General features: G+C 36.5%; 2 protein-coding genes across 9 annotated transcripts in view; both read right to left on the bottom strand.

The window, feature by feature from the left end:
* Window positions 1-242, bottom strand: part of chd9 (chromodomain helicase DNA binding protein 9) — a 75621-nt gene extending 75379 nt beyond the window's left edge. For 2 of the 4 annotated variants that reach the window (XM_051900171.1, XM_051900170.1), the window contains exon 1: window positions 5-240. The gene's annotated coding sequence lies outside the window, so the exon portion shown is untranslated. Of the gene's footprint in view, window positions 1-4 lie in introns of all 4 variants that reach the window. The other 2 variants (XM_051900167.1, XM_051900169.1) reach the window with 2 other exon arrangements.
* Window positions 243-845: 603 nt separating this feature from the next.
* On the bottom strand, window positions 846-15422 carry aktip (akt interacting protein). 5 transcript variants are annotated; one of them, XM_051900185.1, is made up of 10 exons: window positions 15273-15422; window positions 13742-13845; window positions 11606-11814; window positions 10422-10486; window positions 9893-9993; window positions 7077-7165; window positions 6665-6763; window positions 6181-6288; window positions 2070-2170; window positions 846-1851 (listed from the first exon to the last, which is right to left on the bottom strand). In XM_051900185.1, the coding sequence occupies exons 2-9, from the start codon at window positions 13781-13783 to the stop codon at window positions 2098-2100; spliced, it is 786 nt and encodes a 261-aa protein (XP_051756145.1). In that variant the 5' UTR covers window positions 13784-13845; window positions 15273-15422; the 3' UTR covers window positions 846-1851; window positions 2070-2097. The 5 variants fall into 5 exon arrangements, with proteins under 5 accessions (XP_051756145.1, XP_051756141.1, XP_051756143.1 ...); XM_051900181.1 differs by having other exon boundaries at window positions 2110-2170; XM_051900183.1 differs by lacking the exon at window positions 15273-15422 and adding an exon at window positions 15036-15060 and having other exon boundaries at window positions 2110-2170.
* Between the last annotated feature and the right edge of the window lie 1975 nt (window positions 15423-17397).

Genomic DNA, 17397 nt, shown 5'->3' with positions numbered 1-17397 from the left:
TTACCCAAAAGAAGCCAAATCCTGCGGTGACAGCGCGATCATTTACGGAGGAATAAAATAGCGAAGTTTTGGCGTAGTTAATATCGCGGCTGGGCGACCTCAGCGGTTCCAGCGCTGCTGACGTAGGATGATGATAAAACGTTCATTTGCATACGTGTTAAGTCCTCTGTGATTGGTTAAGGTTGAACTCATTTCTTTGGAATAACTGGGACGCCCGTTTGAGTCCTCAGGTTGAGTTTTAGCAAAGACTAATATAACGTCCTTAAAATGATACTCGTAATCTGTAACATAATGTGCTGTACGCAAAACATGAAGTTGGAGAGTTGAACAAACAAGATGGCCGTGCCGGGACGTCAGCCAATCAGCGATGGTTTTACATTGATTGTGAATCAGCCTATGGTAGTGGAAGCAGTGGGAGGAGAGAAGTGAAATAAAGTTGCTGTCGGAGCCTCTGATATTTGATCGCCTCTGGCGGACCTTTTGGGAACTGCTTCTTGTAAACACTGACATGACAAATAAAGCAGAAAGTGGAGCATGTCAAAAGCAAAAGGTGTATAATCAAAATGACGCGTTTTACCCAGCGCCAATTTAATATCACAGCACGATATTAAAAATGCGAAGAGTTTCAGGTACCACATTTCACATCTATACACACAGACGTTCTTAAAAGTGTTGATATCTACACAAAATGCCGCACAAGCAGCAAATCTGTGATCGGTTTGCGCATGAAGAACGAAATTATATTATTCTATTGATTTATAATGTAATCTCCATAAATGTAGAAAACATTTTATTGCAAATATCAACACTGAAATTTATTGCCACTAAATAAAGTATCCGACCAGTTTCATTCTTTATGTATTTATTTGCTTTTAACGGATTAAAAAAAAAAAAAAAAAAAAATACTCGCACAGCTGAGCTAACATCAGTATTCTTACTGAAACTGCCCAAAATAGACAATAAAAAAAGCATTGTAAAACAAAAACAAAATCTAAAATTTCAACCATTGTAATTTTCTAGATAAATAAATGAGAGCTATGGACTCTGTTATAGAGGCCATTCATTTAATTGAACTTCTCCACTATTTACACATCAAACCCATGTAGATCAAACCATTAGGACAGAATAAAAGTGAATTACATCACTGAACAATACGGATTAACTGTCTTAATGTATAGTATTTGTCCTGCTCTGTATTTTACATTAAAACCATTTCATACACAGGATATTACATACACACAAAAAAAAAAACCTCAACCAAAATACATCAAGGCGCAAAAATGCATGTCCCAGTCTGCTAAATTATGTTTGACATTAAAACTATTAACCAAGTTTGTAGGGAAAGGAAAACCAAAGGAAAATGTATCAAATCTATCAAATTATTTGTTAGAAAATCAAGTTTGTCATTTAGAAGAGCATGACCTACACAAATACGTGAGGTGGTTTGTTGTGCCTGAAAACATGTGCAAGTAACATTATTGACTAGAACTATCTCGGTGCCGTCTGTGCGTTCAAGTCTCAGCAATGAAATGAACGAGTGGGGTCTTTAGATCTATACCGGGAACATGTCTATAGTTCTGAAGCTATTATAGCAGTTTAAAATGATTTTCTTTTAAAGCTGAGCAAGGGTTTTGCGAATGAAGATGAAGTTCATAGAACTGCATCAGAATTCTATACATGTGGTTCGGCGCTGCCACGGTAGCATAGCGCCCCTCCTGGTGGACAGACAGAAGCACTGAAGGTTCACGTCTGAAGTGGGTTGTCCTCTTTGCTGAAAGGCTGAGTGGAACCAGGCTTCACCCAAGACAGCCCAGACACCGGCAGTCCTTTGTTATAATCCTCTGGCCGCCGCTACAACAACAAGAGAAGGCCATTGGTCACAAACACCAAGGGTGTAATTCATATTCACAATAATTCACATTTTAACCAACCCACAAGTACGTAGAGCAGAAAAAGACAACAGGATATAGGAACGGAAACAGTGTCACACACACACACACACAGACACACAGATACACACACTTTAAAATGAGGCATGCATCAGATACCAGGAAGAAGCCAGCTTTTACTTGGTTGTGGGGAGCAGTCAGGGGAGCGTCACACACTCACTTTATGTGCAAACATCCTCTCTTTTGCCTCTTCATGCACCGCTGGATTCCATGGAGAGAAGCTGCAGAGAGAAAACAACCATTAGATAAAGAAAAACAAATGAGCCAAAGTCCAGTCTGATGGCTCAACGCTGAACTTTTAACCCCACTGAACAACACAAACTCCTGGTTTCATTTTCACAAATGACTTCAAGTTTTGAACAGTAAAGGTCTTTGCACACCGTGTCCGAAATTTTCGTATGCATTTTTTCGTATGAGTCACACACAGAAACCTTTTACACTGAGTCTGATGTGTATTAATAAATACATTGTGGGGAAAAAAAATAAATAAATAAATAAAAATAATTCACAAAACAAGCAGAGAGGATGATTTTGTTATCCTCTCTCTTCTTAAAAAGATAAAAAGAAAGAGGAAATGTATCCAATCCTGAGATTGTGTAGAGAGGAAGAAGAGTTCCACCTCCTTATCAAGGAGCTGCAGGATTCAAAGTTTTCTTCAAGATGTCAGTGGCTCAGTTTGATGCTTTGCTAGCGATACTGAAGCCACAAATTAAAAAGACCACCAATTTCAGCAAACCAATTGATCCACAATCTGTCTTTATATATTGTCTCTTTGTATTCTTCACTTTGTTTGTCATACAGTGATTTGTGCTGCGAGATGAAGTGGATCCAACTTGTCAGACGCCATTCTGGATTTTGGCATTCGCTTGTACGGTGGCTCTGAATTGTCAAAACACCTCAAAATGCTTGCTACGGATGCGAAAAACGCAGAAAATTTAACCCAATCTGATTTTTTTTTTTTATGACAGACAAAAGTTTAGGAGGCAGTGTGTAAAAGTGATTATTGACACAACGTGAGGTCATTTTTATTTTTTAACATGCGGACTCAGTGTGCAAAAACCTTAGGGTTAGTTCACCCAAAAATGAAAATTACCTTATGATTTACTCACCCTCAAGCCATCCTAGGTGTATACGACTTTCTTCTTTCAGACAAATCCAATCGGAGTTGTATAAAATAATGTCCTGCCTCTCCTAAGCTTTATAATGGCAGTGAATAGAGGATGAGATTTTGAAGCCCAAAAAAAGTGCAACCATCCATCATAAAAGGACGGCTCCGGGAGGTTAATTAAAGCCTTCTAAAGTGAAGTGATGCGTTTGTGTAAGAAAAATATCCATATTTAAAACTTAAAAGCTTCCAAAAGACAGCCGTACGCATCAATTTACGGCGAAAGAGTGAACTCTGACCTGATACATGACACACCGACGAACGTGGAAGCTCAGAGGATAGAGCAAAACAAAACATGGATGGTTACACTTTTTTTGGGCTTCAAAATCTCATCCTTTATTTGCTGCCATTATACAGCTTAGGAGAGCCAGGACATTATTTAGTACAACTCCGATCGTATTCGTCTGAAAGAAGAAAGTCATATACAACTAGGATGGCTTTAGGGTGAATAAATCATGGGGTAATTTTCATTTTTGGGTGAAATATCCCTTTAAGGCCGCGTTTACACTGCGAGGCTTAATCCACAGATCTTTTGACCATATCTGATTTTTTCGTCTCACCTTTTTACACTCACTCAGACATGACCCTTATTTGATATCTGCTTTTACATGAATCCCTGCCCAAATTAGAACAATTCCTTTGGTGGTGATCGCTTTTATTTTCCCTCAGGTTTTGAATGTCCGTATATAAAAACTGTATAATTCACATCCGTTGGTTCTTTGAGTTAAATGTACACCAGATGTGATTATCCCAGATGTGATTATACCATGATCACTTGCCAGCATGGACAAGTTAAAGTTGTCAGTGGTGTTTGAAGTGTAAAACTACAGATATTTTTATCAATTTTTATTAGTTGTTTTTCTACAGGTCGTTAGACATAGAATTCAGAAGTTAAATAAAGTATAGCACAGTATGATTACATTAATATTTCAATGAATTCAAGAAAGAGACTGTGATTGTGAATTACCTGCCTTTGCAGTGTGTCTATATAGTGAAGCTGTGAGTTTAATCATCTTGTTGCTGAAAAATAGAATTTAGCTTTCAGTAGCAAAGCTTTTTTATTAATAAAAATTCATGGGCCAGTGGCTCACAACAAGTTTCTGTGCGTGCACGCAATATCTTGCCTACATTTAACATTTTCACCGCAAAAGAAGCTCTGAGTTTTTACGAGCGCATACAGACCCGCTGGCTTCATAATACGATAAAGAAAAGCCCTGCTTTGTCCCTTGCCTTGTGGCAGTTTGGAGTTCCAATTTAGATACAGGTTAGTGCCTTGTTGCTTCAAAGCAGGTTTCATTCTGGGTTAGAGATCGCAGACCAAAACTGGGCCAATCAGCTGTGAGTAAAGTGACATGTATTTGATGCAATAAAGCCACTACTCCTTTATATCTCACTCCAAATTAAAGCAATTTAGAGTGAAAATTTGGGAGGCAAAATTGCCCATCTTTTTCTGCTAATTATTATATTATATGAATTGTAATTATGTATAATTCATATACATTCATATAATTATTAGGGCTGTCAAGCAATTAAAATTTGTAATCCAATTAATTACATGATGTGGTGATTAATCTAAATAAATCGCAAATTAATCGCACATCAAATTTTAGCTGAGAAATTACCCCCAAAAGATAATTTAAAGTCATTATTGTGCAAATCATCAAATAGACATTACAAAATGTAGCTTTAGACAGGAATATTTGATTTGATTCCACATAGAATTTATTACACAAACATTTTTGGACCATTTTTGGACGAGTAAATGACTGAATTTTCACTTTTGGATGAACTATAGTCTACCTTTAATGTTTTTTTTTTTGTTTGTTTGTTTTTTAATAATATGGAAATATGAAATTATAGCCCTACTCTAAATAATAAACTAAAGCTGCCAGTAGATGGCAATAAATGTCTTAATGATTAAGTCATTGAATCATTCATTTATTCAATTCGTTCACCCGATTCATTCAAAACATGGATTCAGAAATGAAACGCCGCTGTGTGTTGCTTGGAGACAAACAGTTCTGCTTTGTCTTTATATTTTTTTGGCAAAATTGAGCAAAACAGACAATATTGTGTCTAAAATAACAATATTAACTTCTGCTTTATTGAACTGTTGTATAAAGTCAGCAGCCTATCACATTTGCACTCGTGCTATCCTGGACAGAAAAGCAGCACTCATGTGATATTGCACTTGTTACTTGTATGATATTGCTTAACTATATCATATGATGTAAACATGAGACAGAAACTCATACAGGGGCGTTTTTGCCCCATATCTTGAATTTTAGGGATATTCTAACTGCGCAGCGAGTTGTTGCCCTGCATCATATTCATCATCAGTCAACTGTATGAAATGTCAGATGACCTATAAAATATATATATATATATATGCGCAAGTTTTTAAAAACTATATAAATAAGGCCTATTTGTTTGATTTACTTGCATTGGTATAGATATTTTCTTTCAGCTGCCTTCTCAAACTTTTCCTTAAACTATTCCTGCCTAGCAAATGCATTTAATTTCATGATATTTTTTCATAATCATCTCTTAATCTTAAGCAGAGAAGTGAATTGTGCCAGCTCTCCTATGAGAAGGGCATAAAACTGACGCTCTCCATGTTCCGTGTTATTGACTGTTTGCCGCACATGTCACACTTTCAGGTGCACACGCTTCAGAGTTAATCACAAACTCTGGATTAAACTTGAGTTGACAAAGAACGTTTACACTGAGCGTTGAGCACGTCGATCCTGATCTAAACCAGGATGGATTTATATGGATACTCTGAAACTCAAGAGTTTGTTCAACTAGCTTCATGCAACAGGCCTGAGATGTCCAGATATTGGATATGTATCTATAACCACATTTGATAGTGGCTCTGAATGGATGCAAAATATCACATGCAGATTTTTGTTTACACGTGCGCAACAATATCCAATCTGTGTCAGATATTTAAAAAAAAAAAAAAAAAAAAACAACACCTTTTTGTGCCAGTGTAAACATAGCCTAAGAGACCATAATTGTGGAGGAAAACTCCACAATACAACATTGTTATTGTGTTGTACTTGCCTTATTGCATAAGGGTCATCGATCTTGGGCTGATCGAACAGGTGACTATTGCATAGCTTGACACTGTCTACCACCTTGCTTTTGAAGAGCTGGATGTCTTTGTCATACCTGCACAGACAGCACTGACATTAGTAAGCAAAAGCAGTCAAGTATACAGGACTTCAAAACAAGCTCTTAACTACTGGGAGCCACGGCTAAGAGGAAATTAATGTGGGGGGGGAGCTAAACAAGCTTTCATCTTGATGTGTGAAGCCAAGCCTGGGGTTGGACTAAGCTTGTAAGCACCATATGTCCTCAGATGCACAGGAAGTCAAAATAAACTCAGACTAACACAGGCAATGCCCAAACATGAGATAGAGAGAGATTATGGTTACTTCACTGTAAAGCAGAAGCAAATTCAGTGGCTGACACTCTTATCTAGTGTTAGTGCTGGGAAGACTTCAAACTGTGGTGACTATGAAATGATATGGAATCCACTACTCACAGCACAGCAGCCTCTGGGTTGAGCGGATCCATGGTGTTGATCTTATAGAAGATTGTGCGGGCGTACATAAGGACCTGCCAGATATGGTTGTGGTTTCGTCTGCAAAATCAGAGAAATATAAATAAATAAAAACCTCTTCCCAGAGTCACAAAATATTGCCAAAATAACCTTGAGCCCCTTTAGATTATGACAACTCCAGGGAGGCAAAAGGATAAAATGTCTCTAAATATTATTTTTCAAATTGTTTTTATTCATTACTTGCCTTACTTTTATACAGTTTTTATTGCTATACTATATATTTTTCTTTTTCTTGTCATTACTTCTTTTGTCTATAATGCTTAGATCATGCCAATAAAGTACTTTTTAAAATTGAATTGAATGACAGCAAGGCTTTATTTCTTTTTAAACAGACCTCCATTTGGTGAAAGCTCTCCTCACATCTAGTTCGCCAGAGACCGGGTCCACTAGGGGGTGGAAAACTGGGGTGTCAAAAACCACCCTCTGAAAGAATGCAACAGAAAAGAAAAACTTATCAGTTCTTCTGATGACTGCAAACTGAGAGGACAAATAGATATGGCCACAGTGAAAACTTCCAAAGGGTTACAAAACCTTTCGAACAATTAATTTTGATCTTTTATTCTAGACATTCACGATTACTGATTAACTATATTTGGTGATATTCAACAGACTTTCCATGACTTAAGTATTTATTCATTTCTGTGAGATTTTCAGACCTGGAAAAATAAAAATAAGTAAGTAAGAAACTCAGTGAGCAAGTAATTAAAATGTAAATAAAATGAACACCTCTGCTGACTTGATTATGGGGGGGGGGGGGGGGGGGGGGGGAGAGAGACTGTAGCTCCACCTGGCTCAATCGTGAATAAAGTGCTGCACACATTTTGTTCTTTCAACAAGTAAAGCGTTTTCTTTTCTCAAAAAACAAGTTTGTAAAGGCTAATGTTTTATGTATTTGAGGAGCGGAAAAGAGTCTTAGTCTGGTATTTGCCACCTAGTCATATGCGATACAGCCTGTGCATAGCACTTCATCTTTTATAACACAAGATTTTGACCAAATGTACTAAAGGGTATCTATTATGCCCCTTTTTACAAGATGTAATAAGCCTCAGGTGTCCCCAGAATGTGTCTGTGAATTTTCAGCTCAAAATATGTCATTATACCATGTTGTAAACACCCATTTTTGAGTAGAAGCAAAAACATGCTGTTTTCATGCATGCATTTTTAAATGCAAATGAGCTGCTTCCCCTGGCCACCCTATCCGGAATCGTGCTGTGCCTTTACAGCTCGTGCCTTGGATACTCTGCCAAAAATGAACAAAACATCTGTTTGGTTTTGATTATAATCTCTATCGCTGTCACGCTCATGTGACATTGCAGTTCTTCGTCATCATGAGAGTTACTTATTTGCATGCATTTTAAAGCCATTGCAGTTTAAATTTCTGATATATGTTTATAAGCGCACAGAAAGCTGGCTGTCAGACAGCGCGTCGCATGAGTATTAAACCAAGTTCTCTTTCATGTGGTATTGCACTTATACTGTCAAAAACACACAAAGTTCACATAAACACAATTAGTTATGTCAATGTCGGTGGACGTAAACAGTGGGGAAAGAAATCCCGTGTACATTAGATCTGTGTATTAAAGTGACAGCAGTGTAATACAGTACCTACTGCTGTATATGCTGTTAATATGAACCAAACAACCAAAGAAAAACAGAAAATCACTCACTGCTCTTGACTAAATAACTAGTAGATTCAATAAGAATAATTTTTTTACTTGAATGCTGCTGTTAAATGCTCTGGCAAGGAGATAAACATGACAGACTTGTGTACAAATACATCAGGGGAGGAGCTAGGCTAATAGGGCAGATTTTGTTGCCAGTCATGGGTGGGGCCTGTTCCAATGTGAAGTCACACTGGAGTATATTCCTGAACGGCTCATTTTGAGAAACAGATTTATGGGGAAAATAACAGAGTGGATGGATTTTTACCACAATAGGGTGGCTGATTTTTGTATAAAATACTTTTTCTACACTAACTTGCAATTTTTGCTGGCTTCAAAACACACATACCCCACGCTGCATATTACCTGTCATTCATTTTCACTTAAAATGTAATGCTTTAATGGCTGGTGACATATCCTCGAAAAAACTCCTGAGATCCAAAAGTTAACGGCAGCGCACTGCCACCGCGACTTACCTATGAATACTTGACAACTGATCGCGGGCATTTCACTCAACATTACATTTGAATAGTCCAGACTATTTGAATTCATGATTGGTTGACTGCCATATTAAAATATAAAACATAATGATATTTAAAAAAAAAAAAAAAAAAAAAAAAAAAAGTAGCGGTTAATTGTAATTTCAAATAGGCATTTCTGTTCAGAACGATTAAACTTGATTTTGTTTTTGTTTATGTTCCTGTAAAAATTGAGTTTGTTTCATTCCTTGAACCGGTTCAAAGGTCTGGTTGCCAGTAATGTTCTGTTCCTAGACACACCCTGATGTCATCACATCATACAGCAATGCTCGAAATTGCAACCATTCTGATCACATGTGCACCCGAAATTTAATCTGTGCAACATATACATACACATATATATATATATTTTTAGAAGCATGTGTGCGAGTGCAAATAATTGTTGAGGTGCGACCGGTTTTCATTTCTCTACAAAACGTTGGCTAATTACTGCACAGATATCTAAAATTATTCACAGAGCAGATGAAATGCCTATAATAATTCATTATTTTGACTAATTTATCTTCTCTTTTCTTAAAATATGGTTTAAAGGATGAAATGTAAGGTTTATCATTTTATAAATCTTTTTTGTCAAAACTTTTAAATAAAGTGTACATGTTGGTTGATAACGTTATGTTAAATTTAAAATCTGACAGTCATTGTTAAAGTTATTATTTTAATGTTTATCTAAACAAATAAAAAATTTTATTTGTTTTATATAGAACTTGGCGAAATTATTTCACTGTGTATCAGTACATTTTAAACATTTCCAGCTCATTTAACAATACCGTGATAATATTGACATCAGTGATAAATTCACTATAGCCGGGATATGAAATGTTCATACCATTTCATCTCTACATCACAGCAAGTCATGGATAGAATGAACACAAGTAGCAGTACCCTGGTCATGTTACAGCACAAAATTCAATGGAAAGATGAGTGTAAAGTGTATACTACAGTATACTTACAGGACAGTCTCCATCTGGGTAGTTATCAGGAATGTAGACAGTGAACTTAAACACGCCGTCTTGGTACAAGCCATGTCGAATAAAAATCACTCCAAACCACACTGCAACAAATAAAAGACATTGATGTATACATGACAGAGCCAAACCGCAATCAATTTAACTCTTCAGCTCAGTTACTGAACATTGATAATTTCACAAATTATCCATTTGATGCAAAAACTGCAATAAAAACACACAATGACTAACGTTGCATTCCATTCAAAAACAAGTTTGTTTTGCATGTGTGAGAACATATTGCATTTTATTTCCTTGAATTTGTGCATTTATCATTAATCATGCCAGCATATTCAAATGACAATCAATTCTCATCCTGACATAGTGTAAAATTCCACACAAGTTTCCAAGTAGAAGTTAATCAACCGCACATTCTGTTGCACATTTCCAAGCAGGAAGTTGGAAATTCTTTTGGAGTTGGAATGGAATGCAGCATAAGAACATTCTGTGTGAGAGTGGAGGAAGACATTCTTACTCAGTGCTGATCTGTATGAAGGCTGTACATAGATACCAGGGAGCTTCTGCTTGATCACCAATGTGCTGCAACAGAGACATGGTCATAATTGTCCATTTCGAACATACACCTCAAAAAAAATACTGCATAACCTAAAGATGGTGCTACACAACTCCAGGAAAAATTCAAATAACATGTGAATAACAGATGTGATGCATATTCTTAAATAAATTGGTTATATAAACATAAAATCCTATTCTATCTCAGGTATGTTTTGGTATATTTTATAGTCACAGCTTCATTTAATCAACACTACTAAGAAATCACAACTATTACCGCCCAAAACCTAGAGGAAGCCTGTGGAATTGGAATTAGACAAAAAGTGCATACATCCAGCAGGCAAAAACCTCAATAAGGGTTTCATCAAAAATACAGTTAAAACAGTAACATAGCAAAATATTATTACGAATTAAAAAAAAAAAAAAAGCTGTTTTCTATTTGAATATATTTTAAAATGAAATGTATTCCTGTGATGGCAAAGGTGAATTTTCAACATCATTACTACAGTTTTCTGTGTCACATGATCCTTCAGAAATCATTTTAATATGCTGATTTGGTGCTCAAGAAACATTTCTTCTTATTTTTTTAATCAATGATGAAAACAGTTGTGCTTCTTAACATTTTTGTAGAATGGTAATTTTTTTTGATGAATAGAAAGTTCAATTAACAGCATTTATTTGCATTTATTAAATAGAAACATTTTGTAACAATAGAAACAATAAAAAAACCTTATGTAACATTCACTTTTGATTAATTAATTATTAGTTTTTTTTTTTTTTATTTTACTACTAAATGTTTGAATGGTAACTTTCCACAAAAAATGTTAAGCAGAAAAAATGGCTTTTAACATGGATAATAATAATAAACGTTTCTTGAGCAGCAAATTAGAATGATTTCTGGAGACTGGAGTAATGATGCTGAAAATTCAGCTTTGTCATCATAAAAATAGAAAAAAAAAAAAAAAGAAAAAAAAAAATGGTAATGTTTCCAAACTTTTGACAGGTATTGCAAGTCTGTGCAATGAAGGTCACTTTTGGGGAGAACATGCAATAAATTATTTTTCTATTTATGAAGCTGTGGTGTGCCAACTTCCTACTGTACAATTACCCACGAAAGCCAACAAATAAGAACACAGCATCACTCACAACTCAGCGAGAAGCGAGTACTCCAGGTAGAAAGGGCCGTACGAGGCATGGGTGCCATTGGCAGACTGTGTAGAGGAGGCCGGAGAAGCAGCTTTAGTGATGGGGATGGCATTCTTCGGGATGGAGGGAAGCTGCTTCTTACTAAATGAAGGACGAGCTGGACTGGCTCTCTGCTCCCCTGGACCACTCTGCTCTTCACCTTCAGATCTCTACACACACACACATGCATGAACAAATGACGCTTATTTAATAGTTTTGTTAATCTTTCCTTTTGTTTGCAATAGTTAATAATGTTTTAAACATTTGGAATTCCCAGGGCCAAATCAATGACTAGTACTCAACCTGCCTAATACTGTTCAGGACCATTTCTTCAAAAAATACATTTTCATTGCAGTAAATGTTCTAGTTAGTTAATGAAACAAGCAGTCATACTCATAGGATAAAAAGTTTTTTTTTTTTTTTTTGTAAAACACAATCATAGAATGAAATTTACACACAAAAACATCTGAATATCACATTTCTTTTTTCTTTTTTTTTCTTTTGAATTTGAGCAAAATGTGATCTTGACAAGTCATGCTAAACACATTATAAATCCACATCACTGAACTTTATAGGCCTACATGTTTTTCTTAATAATTATGCATTTATTTATCTACCAATAAATGTCTAGCACTATTAGACCCGCCTAATACATTTTACCTTTTTTAAATCCATTATGCAGAATTTCTCTTAGCACAGAGAGAAAAAACCCTGCAGACTCCATCTGGGCCTCACTATAATTTAAGAGACGAAGGCAAATTTCAGACACCAGAAATTCACAAGCAGTAGAGGCCTGGGGCTTAATGAAAAGAATAACTAACACAGCAAACTGATTCAGCTATTCAGCACATAGCCTCTAATAAAGCCAACGACAACGAAAGACAGCTGAATAAATCACAGAATACAGTCAAAAAAAAAAAAAAAAAAATTCAAACAGCTAGTCTAAATGTCTACCATAAATCAATGAGAGAGAGCAGTTGGGTCATGAGTCAGCATCTATTAAGAAACAGCTGAATTTAACGTCTTTATGACAGCTGCGATGGCATGCCACACCAAAGTCAGGACGAAACAACACCTTTGTAGTCTGCAACGAATAAACTGTTCCTTATTTTTTAAGTCAAAAGCATTAGCTTACTCACTGCAATTATCAGACTTCAGCAAAAGTTTAAAACAACTTCAAAACAAATCAGTGTTTTTCTAGAAGAATGAGTCACTAGCCTATCATTCTTTAGGAAAATTGTCCTCCTCCACCACAAAAGCTTGTGACTTTAGAGAGGCTGATCTGTGCGAAATCACCTTTAAACCCTGAGCCTCCCACGTGAGTTCCTTATTGAAGTCACCTGTTGTAAACCAGTCCATTCCTCTTAGTCTGTGCACTTAGACTTCAGGTAAAAGACATTGGGATATTGGGCCCACTAATTTTATACATTTGCATCACTATGTCTGACAGAAGAATTTTTTTTTTTTGTCAACCTCCGCAGACTCACAAGCCGATTCACAAGCTTGATTAATAGGCCAGAAATAACTGATAGGACAAAGAGGTCAAAGGTGTTTACAAGTAGACATAGGTGGACTGCCTAGAGGTCTGCTACCCAACCATCATTTTAACGCAACTTGTTTCGCGCATGTGCTCTTGCTCGTGTACTCTCTCGGTCACAACACGGCAGACGGCATGACGCACAATGAGGGAGAACTTATTACGGTGGCAATTGATGCGGTAAAAGCTGCACTGCGGAAGAATTATTATCTTGTTGGTACAACCAATAAAGAGGTCAGCGGTTACCTGCAGGACTTGCAAAGACGTTTTGGTTTATGATAGCAAGACAGGTAGGCTACTCTACAGCAGAGGCTGTAGTGCCTTGATGGAACTGTATTTGTTTACATTTTACTATAGAGACTGTTGCATGCAATCCTGAAATACAGCATATTACAAAAAGTAACTTTTTGTAAGAAAGCATTTTTCAGGTTCGGATCAGGTTCAGGCTTCAAATTCAACAGCACTGGTCGGGTAGGATCAGGTCAAACTTTCTTGGCTATGAGCCAGATTCGGGCTTCAATTTAAAGCCCGTACAGACCTTTAGGATTGACATACTTTACCTTACGACCAGCGTTTGTCGACATGCTCCAGAATGGGTTCATTACTCATTGAGCTCTTGATAGGTGTATGCTTTTCCACTTTTTGGTGGCATCCGAAGAATTTGCTGTGAGAGAAAGGAAAAAAAGAGAGAGAAAGAAAAAGTGCTGATGAGAGCCTGGACATTTGGAAAACACAATGGGCAACCTGATGCTGTATGGCAGCTGGTGGCAATCCAATCCCCAATAACCATGTTGTTGTCCATGTTAGTGAGAACCTCATTGCGCTACAGTGTAATGCAGGGGTTTTCAATCTTTTAGATGCCATGGACCCCCAAATATGATCATCCTCACACAAGGGACCCACATCCTAAAATTTTTGTCAGTGATATATTTGTACATATAAAGACCCAATTTATACTGTGAACAATTATTAGAAATACATGTAAAACGTTTTTAAAAAAAAATGTTACATTACTACATTTTTTTTCCTCCCTATAGTACTTGAAGACATTTTATTCATTTCATTTTTTGTATTTATTTACTTTACTCAATGTTTTATTCATTGATTTATTTAATCAATTTTTTTGCTTATTTCACTTACCACCTATAGCCAGATCTAGCAGGGGTTTAAAAGACAAACATTAACCTAACACATAAGCATTCTTTATATAATTCACATAAGATTATAAAGAAGGTGAATGACATTTTAGTAGTAACATGACAACGCCTGGGACAGTGGAAGAACCGCCTCAACTAGAAACGAGCTCTGACTCCTCATAACATAAGACAAATATAATGCCTTCCTTTTTACCTGACACCAACTGCAGACAGCTGCGTTTCGTGACAAGTACACTTTAGCGTTTGATAAAGTGTTCTCTAGGTGAGAACACAGATTTTTAAAGCAGAGTTTAAGTTATTGACACGGTATTTTGTAACTGGACTAGACTAGCCTTTATTTAGCAAAACCTCCGTAACTAACGGGTTCCCACTTACCTGCGACAAATAATGTCACCTGGTTGAAGACATGTTACACCGTAACTTGTCCAGATGTCAAATAGTTTGATTGAGACTGCTTTTTAATTCAACAGTTAACCAAATCACCGACGACACTGTTATCCGAATAATCTCAGACAAATACCGAACACACCTCTAACTAACTTGACAGGAAAAGGCGGGACATAAACACAACTGAAGAACGGTGATTGGCTTTCATTGTGAGTGACAAGCCATTCACCCTATCAAACATTCAATACAGCAATCCACAAGGTTAAATGTCTCCAGGTTAACGTTTAGCCAGAAAATATTTGGCACATACCGATCATTTTAGATGGAAAATCGTCTGGCAATGACATCAGCCGCAAAGTGTATTGCTAAAGTGGTTTTCAATAAGCTAACAAAATACTTGCTTCCTGTGTTGTCACCTCAAGTTGTGAGCTGAGCGTTTTATTGGACGCGAGTTGTAAAACTGATCTTACAGTATGATATACATGGGCGTATCTCCGTTAAACGTTCATAAACATTTCTACATTAGAACGGACTTTGAGAAACTTACCGTGCTTAAACTCAGGACATTTCACACGTTTTTAAAACACGTCGTATCCACCCTCCCCGTTGACCGACGGTACGGAATGGATTCGTGTTCTGTCATTGGCTTATAGAGACTCGCGGTAGATTCTATTGGTGCTTTTCCCTGTTTATCATGTCAGACTAAGGTAGTAAGTTTGGATTGGTCCTTTTAATCATGCTTTTATGTGGATTTATAAAACATGGCTAGTTTTATAATACATAATAAGAGGTCACATTATTACGAGCCTCAATGCACCTTTTAAAGTTAACCATTACTTTAATTTAATAAAAATGACATGTTATAATAATAGGGATATCTAATATTTTTCATTTCTTTATATTAGTTTTATAAAACAATACTTCAAATATTACTGCGCTTTTACACGTCGTTTGCAGGTGAAATGTTTTAACATTTAATCAGTTATCTTACTAAAAATAAAAACTTTTCCACATCCAGGGTTCTAGAAAAAAGAAAAGAAGGAAATACATTTTCAGCATACAATGGCATTGGCAAGAGATTTGACTGGTTTTGCAATGCCCCCTTTAGGACAACAGAGGGAGTCAAATACTCAGAATTAGAGTAAATCAACTATCTCCCCAAATGACTGCCTAATTTAATCCTCTCTGAATAGGCACATAGGCTTTTACTTTGAAAAGCAGTACTGTCATTATCAAGACTGTTATTGATGATGTCATTACATGGTCAGTTTCATGGTGGCCTACAACAGTAACATACGACTTTTCCTGCTTGCTTCTAGAGTAATTGCATTGTAAAATTTGGTACCTGCTTGATTGATTGATTGATTTCTTGAGGGATATGCCTAATAATAATTTATGAGGAACACATAGGGGGAAAAAAAGAAAAAAGTAATTTACTGCTTCACCGATTTACCTAATTGAGGAAAATGACATTGTCCAGGACTGAAAGTGGAAGCTAATTATTGACTTAATTATTGTTCAATTATCTGATTCCATTTTGTTTTTCAACACAGCCTGTTAATACGAGTAATTGGCCTGTGGTTTCTTGATGCAGCCAGTAAACAAAACAAGGTCACTGACAGAATGAATTTGACTGGATTGCAGTGGCATTTCCAAAATGTAAATGTTGGACATGAAAAAGGTGATTTCTCTCAAACTTACATGCTAATACCCTCTGGCCTACCTGACCTGGGTGTGTTAATAATGTTAACAAAAATGACAGTTTGCTTTGTCTAACAGGTAAAATAATTTGGCACAATCTGGTTTCAACCAGATCTTAACATTGAGTAAATACAAGTAAACACTGAATTTTTTAATATGTTCTGCTAGGAAATAGTTTAATATTTGTAGTACATTCCTACTATCTCTCATGGGTTTTAATGTCTGAGCTCAACTATAATGAGGTCTGACAGAGAGAGGTCAACAGAGCAAAAATTCACAGCATAGATGTTATTTAGTCTTTTCGTGCTTCTATTTAGACCTTAACATGAGCAGGAAGACCTGTTTAAAATGCTTTTTGGACATTAACTCGAGAAGACTTTGAAATAATGGATTTCCAACAGGCTTTGCCGGAGCCTTGCACAAATTTTTTGCTTCCTGTTGCTTGAAGCAAAAAGGCAAAACTAATGAGCGGCTGAGTTATTGTTTTGTCCCTTGTTTGTTAGTATTGATTAATGTACCAAACTTCCTAAAAAGCATATACTCAGTAGGCCATTGTGTTCAAGCTGCAGATGAAAAATATCCTGTGCTCATCCTCTCCATCACTCTGTGTCTCCTTTGAGACACCAAAGGCCTGCTTATTCTGATCTGCAATTTGGTTTAAATGACAGTTAAAAATTGCAATTGGCAGCCCCCCAGTGAAATATGCCACGACAGCAAAAGCCATAAAGCAGGCAGAACGAATGACTTCACGTCTAGATAATAAGTAATAACAATGTTAGTTTGAATAAGAAAAGCCAGAGCTGGATTCAGATGCAATATTCATTGTTGGAATATGCACAACTGGGGAGAGGAAAGAGGAGGGGAAAAAAGCATCAACCGAGTCCCACACACAGCAATAGTCTTGTCTTATCCCTTAGGCTATGGCCCGGCTAGCACCTCAATGCAGCAATTATTTGCTATAATGACTGCAG

Source organism: Ctenopharyngodon idella, chromosome 7 (assembly GCF_019924925.1).
Source record: "Ctenopharyngodon idella isolate HZGC_01 chromosome 7, HZGC01, whole genome shotgun sequence".
NCBI lineage: Eukaryota > Metazoa > Chordata > Actinopteri > Cypriniformes > Xenocyprididae > Ctenopharyngodon > Ctenopharyngodon idella.
This window is presented reverse-complemented; position numbering and strand designations above follow the sequence as displayed.